The 12,491-nt window shown below is 39.1% G+C and overlaps 1 protein-coding gene across 5 annotated transcripts in view; it reads left to right on the forward strand.

Moving 5' to 3' along the window:
* The window catches only part of CADM1 (cell adhesion molecule 1), a 288,245-nt gene extending 276,477 nt beyond the window's left edge, over nt 1-11,768 (forward strand). For all 5 annotated transcript variants that reach the window (XM_088481358.1, XM_088481359.1, XM_088481360.1 and 2 more), the window contains 2 exons: nt 5,656-5,784; nt 6,175-11,768. In XM_088481358.1, the coding sequence (XP_088337484.1) occupies nt 5,656-5,784; nt 6,175-6,293 (248 nt within the window). In that variant the 3' untranslated portion in view covers nt 6,294-11,768. The remainder of the gene's footprint in view (nt 1-5,655; nt 5,785-6,174) is intronic.
* Nucleotides 11,769-12,491: the final 723 nt, after the last annotated feature.

Consider the following 12,491-nt stretch of genomic DNA (forward strand, 5'->3'; position numbering starts at 1 on the left):
GAACGGCTCTGTACCTTTTGGCTCCTGTATGCTAGGTATTACACTTCACCCTTTTCCACCTCCCTTCCTATCCTCTCTTCACTATCCTACCCTACATATCTACCTCTGCATCACCAGAGTATTACAAAATGTCAGCATTTGTTTTCTCTGCAGTCGAAATAGGGAGAAAAAGCTCAATGTTCTTATAAAATAGCATATTAGGATTTGCAAGTAATGTGAATAATGTGGCATTTGTCATATGAGGCTGTCACACCGACCTCTGCTCTGCCGGATTAGTTTTTGGTTATTATATTTTCATACATTTTGTTTGGTATTTGTTATCGGAGCTACTCACAATAAGCTTAATCTTTCTGCAATACATTTCTGGAATTCCGAAAAGGCAAATTAGACAAGCACATGTTCTAAATACTGCAGGGAAACAGATTTTAACACTGGCTTCCATGAAATAACATTTCCATGAAATAACATTTCATGTATAACGTGTTACAAATAAATTAATAATGTAGATGAATAAATGGTGGGTGCAGTTTTATGTGGCCAACAGTCTAGCTCATATCATACTTGCCTGCGCTCCCGGAAGTCATGGGAGGCTCCTGATTTTTTGCACCCCCGGAAGTGTAGGTACTTATACCGTATTCTGCCCACTTCCTAGTGAAATGGGGAGAATATTACCAGGGATCAGCTGGTCCGTGCTTTGGGGGCGGGGCCTACTTACGCGATTCTGAGAATTGCTCCATTTAGCCCTACCCCTATTTTAAATATCTGGCTTCTCACGGGAGGAGAATTTATGAGTCGGCAAGCATTGCTCATATAGAGAAATGCATCATGGGAAGCCTGATTTCTGCTAATTGTTTGACTGTGGCTTCTTCCAGGCTCTCAGGCTTAGTTACTACTAGGCCCAAACCAGGAAAGCAATAGAAGTCTGATGTTAACGGGGATTTATATCTACATGAAACTATTCTGGCCTGAATTACAGGCCACGTGGGCTTGGGGTTGCAAATGTTTGAGGGCCTATGATGAGAATCTGATAAGGTGTGGCCAGTGCCATGTGGGCATGTACACCTTTACACTATCGGCCCCAATGTCTCCCTAAATATATAAAATTACAAAAATGTCATCACTTTGAGGGAAAATAGAAATACAACTTTAATACTTAATGATTTTTGGCCAATTGTGTGGATGGTCATCATCCTGCTGTCATCATGATGAGATTGTTTTTGTGTGGAGACCCCGAGCTGTAGTCTCATCCACCCCATTGTTAATCTGGCCTTGCCCTGCCCGATTTCAAAGTGGCAAAATGTGCCCTGCCCTTCTAGTGGCGCCCCACTAAAACAGCCTGCCCTGTACCTGATACTGCGGCCAGTGGGTGGGAAAAGTTGCAGTTACAGAATGCAGCCGGGTGACTAGATGCCATGCGGCATCTATCACAATGAGTGGAGAGCTTGGGGGCAGCCCCCAAGTGTAACGAATTGGGGGCATATCACAAGGATACACTCACTGCCCGCACCTCGGTGCCCTGCCCGCAGTCTAGCTGGAATACTACGCCCCCTATTCATACCTTTTTGGTTTTACAATCTGCAATTCCATCTATACGCCGTCACTGAACTTGGCCTGCGCGCAAACACCCATAGCCACCCAGTTACAACCCTACAGTCACACATGGAGATGCGTCTGAGATGCAACGCCTCCGTGTCACGCTTCTATGCGTGCACAGTTCCAACATGCACAAGACCCATCCTCAAAACTGTCTTGCATTTGACTATGCATTGACCCCATAGTGCATATATTTTGGGGAAGGGGGTGCGACAGAAACCCCCCCCCCCCACCACCCTCAACAAGACCGCCTCCACTAGTAATAAAACACTCTGATCTGCATTAATACAACACAGTGGTTACCATTGCATACATTGGCAAATATACAGTATGCCTTCTGCCTTTTTCAAGTTTCTCGGTAAGTTGCACTGTTGTGTGTGCGGTTCTCCCGTTGTTTGCAGCCATCTTATTAGCGTAAGTACCTGGATAGAGTGGACTGCTAAACAGTCTGAGACTGGGAATGCCAGAGGCAGTGTGCCGGAACACAGCGGTAAGTATTACTTGTAATTTAGTATATTTTAAGCATGGAGCTTCAAATTACAAAGAAATACAACTTTTGAAAATGTTCACTATAATAAATCTCATACATATTTAGAAAGAAATTACATTTAAGGGGATATGTACTAACCTAGTGGTTGGTGGCTGGTATAAATCAGAGGTATAATGTGGAAGGGCTACATTTCTTCCATTACATCGTATGGTTTTGTATAAGAATAGGGTTTACGTGTAAAAGCTGTAAGAGTTAAAGGGAATGAAGTTTCTACAATTGGGTCACTTGTCTGACAGTTTTGCCTGCGTATGTGACTCTACACGATAATTAGATTTTGGAGATTTCTTCATTTTTTTTTTTCTATAAATTGGCAAAAATGTCTCTCCTGACAGACTTAATTAAAGTGTCTTTCACCTCCTATGTTCCCCACTCCTCACTGGTGCCTTGTTGCCAGGTCTGGGTGAACCGCATGAATAGACATTTTAAATCATCTGTCCCCAGTGAACTATCTTACCTGTACCTATCAGGACATGGATCAATAACAGTCACTTAGCATTAGGGTCGCTGCTGAGAGAAGTTCAGACTGATCCTGTAAATGACAGATCCATCAGCCGAGACTCTCAATAGTACATCACTGAACTATTCCTTCCTTAAGTACATCATACCTCTTCATTTAAGCATTTGATGTAGGAGAACAGTCGTGCTCATTTGTATTGTAATTTAGATGTTATGATAATCCCAGCAGTTTATGCACATGTTTGTTTTACATGGACGGTAAATGTGAATGAAGGAAAAATTGTTTAATTTTTACACTTTGGTTTTTTTTCATAATAACACTAAAGTAAACTTTTAGAATTGTAGTTATGAAGAGAACCTTGAGGAGCTTGTAATGGCATCTTATAACTTCAACTGTCACTTACTGCTGATTGCTGATCTATAAAACAGCGCAACGCATACATCATAAAAGAATTGTTTCCATGTCAGTACAGTACCATTTGACAATCAGCAGATTGCAGGAGGTCAGTTGGGCTGGGTTCCTACCATTTGTATGGCCCTGCTGCAGTATTACCAGGGACACCCGCGGGTTGTCAAGTTTTTACTTATTTCCAAAATCTGTTTTTTTGCTGCAGTCATTTACAGATGTGTCCTCATACATCTAGCCTCAATACGCCACGCAGCGCAACTTGCCTGGCGTGAGATTTTTGCCGAAAATGAGTCTAAGTCACAATGCGATGTGACTAGGACGCACCGCAGGCTGTGCTGATTAATTTGATATTTGACACATGTATATCTGTACACCTGAGTCTGTACAGTATATGAAGCGCAACTGATCTTGGTTTGCAAAAAAGCTGCGGCCTCTACATTGTAGCACTTTGTGACTGAGTCCCTGAATCTGTATACACACAGCTATACAAATGTTGCATATCAAATTAGCACAGTCTGCTGGTGCCTCCTAGTCACATCACATTGTGACACACATCTGTGGCAATAAAGACACAAAAATAATCCCCAGCCTTAGCAGGGCCTCATGGGACCAAGTGTGCCGATAGGGACTTTTTGGTATGACTGCAGCAAAGATGTGTAAGGACACATCTGTAGTTACCACTGTTGAACAATTTTGTAGGGAGTGTTGGCCTCCACCCTCCATACACTAAGGGTCCCTGACTTTTCACATTATAAATTCTAATAATTATTTACCTTGTTGCATTATTACAAACTAGTAAAGTGACCCGGGTCACCTCAGTCTGCCCCCGCTGTCTGGGCTACATTGATTGTCCTCAGAAAATCTATAAGTCCATCTTCAACAGACATTAACCTGTACAATTGAGGAGTGTGCGCTGTTCTGTGCTATACATTATAAGGCTATTGCAAGGCACCAAATAGTTTTATATGAGAATACCATAGACCAAGACCTTTTGTAGTCAAGTCCCACATCAAGTTACTTTTAAGTTACATAAATACAATTTAATGTGACTGATAAGTAAAATTCTTACAGGGCAAATCCTCCATGTTTTATTTACAAAATGTGAAAAAACCATGCACTTTATTACCCATAAATTGCATCAAAATCCGAGAAGATCATGGCCATTGCTACTGCAATCGCAATTCACATGTCAGCAAGGGTTGGGTGTGTAATACCGCCGGATGTCAGCCTGGCGGTTGAAATCTCGACGCCGGAAGGCCGGCAGATGAAGATACCACCAGGGGAGGTAAGTAGGCTATCTCTACCTCTCTTCTCCCCCCCCCTCCCCAATTCTAACCCTCCCTCAGTGGTGCATAACCCTAACCTCCCCTCAGGGGTGCCTAAACCTAACCACCTACCCATCCCCGCTCCCTAATCCTAACCCTCCTCGGGGGGTGCCTGACCCCAACCCAATGGTGGTGCCTTACCCTATCCCCCCTTTCTCCTAGCCTGACCCTAACCCTCCCAGGGGGGTGCCTAGCCCTAAATCCCCCCCGGGAGTCCCTAAACCTAGCCCTCACACCCCTATCTTTAGTCCCCTGCCTGGCTTTCACAGTCGGGAAGTCAGAGGTCAGTATTTAGACCTCCGGCTTCCTGACTACATCCCGTCAGTAAACCTAGTAGTCTGTCAAAAGTAATTTATAGGCTAGTATACATTTCTAGCACCACTAATATCGTTTACCCTCAGATGACCATTGCTATGTTAGATGTTTAACATCTCATGAATGTAGATTTCTTATTTAAGCTGTAAAGCAAACATATTAAATAAAAGATCTAAACAATTTAAGATTGGTTTTGGTAATAGGCAATCAGCACGTGGCAGCTGGCATAGCTGGTAACCTTTATGTCTGGATGAATGGCTGAAAGGTGTGTGCTGCGTATGGTACTTGCTAATTTAATAAAAGGAAAATGTTGAAAGATTATAAAATCAAGAAAAGCATTTTTCATATACTTTGTGTTTTGAATTTAGATCTTAGATGGTAAAGAGCTGTGATTTTTTATTTTTTTTTTACCCTTAAATTGGAGTTCATCGGATTAGGTCCTTACGTTGTACCATATCTTAGTGGCATGTTTCTGATAGGATAGTATTTATTAGTTATTGAAGTCATGCTTGCATTCATGTGTAATCATGTAATAATCTGATAATATAGAATACTAATCATCCAATGTCTTGTCGTGACTTATACTGTACTTTAGTCTAAATCTCCTTAACAACTTAAAATGTGCAAAATTACTACGACATTAAAGATGGCTTTGCCAAAACAGTCAACATGTCATTCGCTACCAACATGTCTTCTGAAACCAAAAATAAGACCACCACATATACACATAAAATATATATATATATATATATATATATATATATATATATATATATATATTAAATATACACATACTGTACATAACCACGCATGTGTGGGCAGTTACTTAAAGAGACTTTCCATCTCTCAAATGGCTGGTCATTTTGTGATTCTCTTAAAACGACAATCATCTCATTAGTGAGATGTCTTCAAGCCATTTTAATGCCGCTGTGATTTTGTATGCTTGTCTCCATGAAACCGTGTTCCACCCCCCCTGAGCACTCCTAACCCATGTCTTGCTGGCACAGATACCCGGGCAGGAGAAGAGGGGCCTCTTGGTGTCGATCATGCAGTAATCGGAGGAGTTGTGGCTGTCGTTGTCTTCGCCATGCTTTGTCTTCTTATTATCCTGGGCCGCTATTTTGCTCGGCATAAAGGTAACTAATTTTCGAAGTTTGTCTATCTATTCCTTTTATTTGTATTTCATTATCCAGACAAGTTAATGAATCCATATCCTAGAATGTTTATGTATTTATTCCGTTTCTTGTTTAGGCCACTAGTTAGAGGTTTCCATGCTCTGCCAAGCCCCGTCATTCCTAACCTACTTGGTAGAAGCTGGGTAGTCAAAAGTGGTTGTTCCATTGTTGTTTTTATTTATTTATTTTTTTGTAGTTTAATTTAATTTTTTCATGGATCAGAAATTAGTAGTGGCCTCTGCAATGACTTCGACTGTACATAAATATATATATATATTTTTTTTGGTACTATCACAATGTATGGTTTAATATATGAACCTGAGATGTTTATTTTCTTTTTCCCTATGATAGGAACATACTTTACCCATGAAGCCAAAGGCGCAGACGATGCAGCAGATGCAGATACTGCAATCATCAACGCAGAGGGTGGGCAGAACAGCTGTGAAGAGAAGAAGGAATATTTTATTTAGCCTGGCCTTGCTATTGGGTGTGAGCTCTGCTCAGACTCATCGCCCAAGGGAAAAGGACCTTCCAGCGTCGGTTTTTCTTTGTTTTTTTTTCCCTTTAATCATTTGGTTTTGGAGCGGATGGAGGAGCTGGGAACCCATCTGGTATAAAGCGATTGTCCCACAATACTCTCTGCTTTTTTTTTTTTTTTGCCACTTTACTTTCATGGGAATAACAGGAGCTTGATATGTTTGTTTTTATTCTGTAGAGGGGTTGGGGGTGGGGGGGATTGCAAGTGAAATGTGGATTCCGGGCTCCTCAGTGCAGGAGGATTCTGTTTGCAGACTTTTCTGCGCCCATGTCTAGGGAAATATTCCGCAGGCTTCTCCTTCACTGAAGAGGCATATTTATCATCTGCAGACAATTTGGTGCCTTGCTTGTTTTTTTATTTCACTTTCCCGAGAAGTTCTCGTTTCCCTGGCTGGTTTTCGTGTCACTTCCCACTGGGGCAGCTTTACTCTCTGTTTTGTGCCACTTATTTCTGAGGTTGCTCTTTTGTTTGTCCACTTCATTTCACGTTTAAGCTGTTTTTGTTTGTTTTTTCGTTTTTGTTTTTTTTTACATGTCATCGGCTTGTGGCCCTTTACGGTCTTTCTTGAAAGATTTTGGCCATCCACCATTTAGTATTTTGTACTGTTGCCTCTGCTTTCATAGGGTTTTGCTATAATTTCTTCATTCTTTTTCTACCTGCCTATTGCTGGGTTTAAGATATCTATCCTCACCTGTCACCATCCACAGGGGCTGTCTGTTTCATGTAGCTTTTCTACTCTCTTCCATTTATTGTTTTGCCCGTTCATCTCACGTCTCTGATTGCTGGGGGGGTGGCGCTCTTTAAATCTCCTACCATCTGTCTGTCTAACTTGCTGTGGCTGTCTCTTCGCTGTCCATCCTGGTTTAAATTCGGCGTATCCCTTTCTGGATGTCAGGCTTGTGATACGGAGGAGTCAATCTGCTCTTCTCTGGGAAGTGAATGTTCTCTAAATTAACAACGTTGAGATTGGAATAGAGAGACTTTTGGAACCAACTGCGTTTCAGGCATGAGGAAGCTCCTACAACTCCCTACCCCCTCCAGCTCGGACAGTTGGAGGAAATACAAGCGGACGTGCCTTTTTTATTCACAAGTGAACAAGCTGGAGGAAAAATACGGAAAAAACATGCATGGGAACATTTCCTTCTGCTCTGATAAATCACATTTAAAGTAATGATTTCAACGCTCATAGACAGCCCTTCTATCTCCTCTTTTCTCTGCGTTCCTCACTTTAAACCTTCCTCTACCCTTACTCACCTTACTTTTTCTGTTGCCTCCATGCATTTATTCATAACAACAAGTTTTAATTTTCTACAATCCTTCATGTTTTACTCACGATTTAATTCTTTCCAGTTGCATTCTTCTCTCTCAGTGCTGTGTCTTAGTACAGGGCTGTGATGCTAATTCCTCTGCACTGTTTTCTGCATTGGGACAGCTGTACTCTTGCCATGCTAAAGGTGCAGTACCACTAACTGTACAAATAAGGCATTCAATCCTTCACATGACTCTACTAAGAGCAGCCTGTAATATATAATCTGTAATATTATTGTGTTGTCTGGAGGGTTCAGTCAAAAGTTGTTAAAATGTAAAACAATGAGAAATGTCATTGCTGCTATAGAAGGTGTTAGCAGGGTAAGTGCGTTGCTTATTTGTCACACCCACTGTACATTGCTGAGTAGAGCTGCACCTATATTCTGTCTTACAAAATTTGAAATGTAGGGGTTATTTTAAGATGGCCGCCGTGCTGATTCTATGTTTTCTGTTGTGTACATGTTAAGGAAGAAAGCTGACAATGTCTTATGGATGAGTTCTGCCCCCCAATCTTAGTTAGCATTGTGCCGGTAGAATGCTCAGACTGACCTGCCCACCATTTTGTGTGAATGCGTGTGTGTGTGCGCGTTATAACAGGAGCCATTGTCATTTCAAAACTCGCCTGCCTCCATTACCTTTTTTGGCCTCAGTTGTCATATAAAACACACAGGGGTTCACCGAAAATGGAATAGTCTTCTACACTTTGCCTAGGTAGAGTGGAAAAAAATTGATTTCTTGCACATTTTGAAGCCGTGAGAATCAAAAGACTAGTCCAAGACTTAAAAGAAAATAAAAAAAAGAAAAAAATTCTATCGACATAATGTATATTTGTATAGAATATTGACCACACAACAGTAGCTACCTTTTTGGTCCTTCCCTTTGGAAATCATTTTTTAAGGATGACCTGCTAGTTTTATTCTGACAAACCTGATCAAATCACATCAAGAGCGTAGAGTCTGTGTATTTTAAAGCTACTTTTATTTTAGTGTTTACAAAGGAATTTTTAAATGTTTTTATTTTTTAAATTAAAATGGGGGGTATTTAAAAGTGGTAAATGGGAGTCAAGTGGAAGTTACAGAAATGGCCTACGTGGTAAACGTACATGATCATATATCTATCTGCTGGTTTTGTGAAGTGTTTGTTTGCTTTTGAAAGAAAAATATTCCCTTTTATGTAACTACTTCTAAATGGCCATGGATGAGACGGAATTTTACCTCAGGTGTGGTGTATATTTTATTTTTAACACAATCCTATGAGTTTCTAGATGATCACACTTGAGGTAGCTTTGGGCTACATTTGGTAACATGAGTCGGAATGTAAAAATGGCACTTTTTTTTCAGTCAAATTGCTTACAAATATGCCACAATCGTTGCTTCAGGGATTTTGCAGCAGCAGCATCAACCTGAACAGAGTTTTGTTTTTCTTTCTCAAGAAAAGTATTAAGAGGCATCCTATTACAGTCAAAGACTGATTATTTGATGTTGCTCTTAATTGTTTGTGGCCTGCAGTGAGCCTGGGTGAATTTTAGCACCTTTTTTTTTTTCTTCTGATAAAATGGGATTTTTACATTCTGGATAAAGACCCTATAGCAACTAACAAAAAATACAAAAAAAAATGTATTTATTTATTTTTTTTTTTTTTACATTAGCAGAGTACTCAGTAGACATTATTGATGCCCCACCCGTAACAGAACAGTTTTACATATATTATGTAGAGGATATGTGTCTTTCTGATATCAAACTTTAGCTTTTTATATCGGCTGTTTAAAAAACAGCATCACTGTGTATGCATAAATCCATATTACTGAACTAAAACATAGACCGGTTTTGTCTTTTTAATTATGTAAACATATTTGTTAGGGTGAAATATGTTCATTTTGCTAAAATGCTTACTTGTGTGAGACAAAAATGAATTCATGGCCCCAAATAAGAAATATTTCAACAGCTGTGCCTGGGGCAATGATGGACTAAAGTCACCATATTCAGAGTGTTATTGTGTTAATACTGTTACAGAAACTATTTTTTCTTTACATTTTTTTGTTTATAAAATTATTATTCATTGAAAGTAATGGACATATTATTTCCTATTTTACTTGTTCTGTGTGAAGTGTATTGTTTGGATATATTGTACCTGGACTCCTCTACAGTTATTTGTGCGTGTTGTGCCACTGTTTGGCTGTCTAGACCTCCACCCTTCCTCTGCTCCCATAGCAGGATATCACAGGGTTTAACTTTTTACCTTAAATTACTTTTAAGAGAACTTTCATATTCACTGCCCTTGATAATAAATAGATTTACAAATTGTCACGGTTAATACGCCTACAGTTCTATCTCGAAATGTGATATTTAACTTGGGAGTGAGGGGAAGGTTGTAAGAATAGACATTTGTCATGCTGGCTGATTTTAGGGCAGATCGTAAGTCTATTTGGCAGTAGATCTTTTTTCCTGTGTAAACCCACGTGTTTACACTCCCCCTGTTGGCGGCTCCTGGAGTTTGTTTTGTTCATTGTGAGCGCCTGTTTTCTCGCTTCTGCTTGTCTCAGGTCCCTGTGTTCCCACCCTTGTCTGTTCTGTCTCAGGTAGGCTGCTAAACCTTAGCCCCCACATTGGAAAACGAAACAAAACCAACCACATTATGGATAGATAAATATTCATTCCTTTTTTTTAATTATTATTTTATTTTGGCTTTTTAGTTGTATTATTTCTGTATTTTTTTTAATATACGGTACACTGTTTGAAATGTATTGTTGAGTATTACTTTGTAAGAAAATGACAATAAAATATAAAATAATTTCATGGTTTTTTTTTTTTTATTTTACTAATTTCGTGTTATGATCAGAAAAAAAAAATGGTGAAATGGCCAATGAATCGAGGCATAACATGTTTAAATTAGATCTTGTACAACTGAAAATATGTTTCTTATTTAAACAACCATGTGCAATAGTAGGTTCCTTACAATAAGTTGGATTTGCACCTCACCGTGGCACAGTTGCTTTGAAGATTGTTAAAATGTTTACTCTCAGGCTCTGACGCTTTAGTAATCTTGCTATTTTTAGTAATTGGCAAATTAACTGCCAGTATACCAGTTTGGGAAGATAGATTTCACTGACGATAATGCAAGGATGGTTTTAGAATTCAACCAATAGAATTTTCATCGCACACTCTCCTTGTATGGCAGAGTAGAACTTGCATAACTTGTTCTGCATAAATGCCTTGTGGTGTTTGACCGCAAATGTTAAAAAACAATATTTGATTTTAATATAACATAAAAATGTTTTCGATGCCTAAAATACTTTTAATAACTGTAAAACTTTACTATTTTTGTCAATTCATAATTTTGTATTGTAAATTTTTCACCTCTGTCTACATGGACTTTTCGTACGTTATTTCAAACATCTATTCGATACATGTCCCTATATATCATATATCTAGGAAATGGATTACATGACTCAAGGTAACTTGAACTGCGGGCTAGAACTAGTTACATTGGATGGTGACCTTAAATTTATCTGAATCCTGCTGTCTTGTTTATTTTTTGTAATGACGAAGTAGATCTTCTTTTACCTTTTCCATTTAAATTTCCATCACTGGTGGGTTAATTTGGTAATTGCTCAATACCATATTAAAGGAAAACAAAAAGCTGAGGTTGACTGTGACCACTATGTGGACTAGACTATAATCATTCATTTATATAGTGCCAGCATAGTCCATAGAGCTTTATAATAAAACTAGATTGGGTATTGACAGGTAGGTTTGAGGACTCTGCTCGCCATTTTATAACCTGTACTCTAAGGTCTCCTCTTTTCATTAGCATTCTGTGCAGAAGTTTCACTTGTCCTCCCTTTTTCTTATGTAGTTACATTGAAATAAAGGTACACCAGTCCATTGTGTTTAACTCTTCATAATTTGTAATGACATTGATCAAGATGTAGACAAAGCAAAACGCCAATGACCAATTGAACCTTCTTTCCCAGCTCCTCCAAAAAAAATAGCAATTGGAAAATTTCCCTTAACTGGTCCCCTCATTGTGTTCTTTACAGATTATGGGGTCTATTTACTAAGCCTTGAATGGAGAGACAGTGAACGGAGATAAAGTACCAGCCAATCAGCTCCTAAATGCCAAAAATTACAGTTAGGTGCTGATTGGCTGGTACTTTATCTCAGTACACGTTCTCTTTCCAAGGCTTAGTAAATAAACACATTATTTGCAGAAACCACTACTTCTAAGTAATGCATTATATCCATTTGGCCATCACCAGCACATGTGATCAGGACTGCCACAACTTGAGCACCTTTACACTAAAGAATCCATTCTGAACCCATTTAGCCAATGCTGATTTTGGAGAATTAGCATATTCTTATTAAAAAGGAAAACAAATTAATAAATTGTAACGTAAGGAAATCAATTAGCTGGAGTTTTTTCCTTCCGTTTTGAAACTGACCATAATAACCTTCCCTATCTTTTCTGAGGTATCTAGTTGGTTATATTGTTTGCACTTTTTTTTATTTATTTTTTTAGTCTTGAGCGACTCTTGGTTTCACCGGTCAACCTGGAAAATATTTATATATTGAGCTACAGTGACCAGGTCATTGTCTGGCATGACATTTTAATGAAATGACTACATCACTGTGAATTGTGTAATGAAATTGTAAGTAATTGGGAAATTAGTGAGTGTAAATATTGTTACTCCTCTAGTACATATGGAAAAATGTCAGCGATTTACTGGGAAATAATTTTGTACAATAAAATTGTTGAAGTGAACACTGCACTCTTATTTTCTTAACACTCCATAGGAAGAAAACAGGTCTGCTTGCATTGGGGG

Source organism: Taudactylus pleione, unplaced genomic scaffold, assembly GCF_031769625.1.
Source record: "Taudactylus pleione unplaced genomic scaffold, aTauple2 ptg000270l, whole genome shotgun sequence".
Taxonomy (NCBI): Eukaryota; Metazoa; Chordata; class Amphibia; order Anura; family Myobatrachidae; genus Taudactylus; species Taudactylus pleione.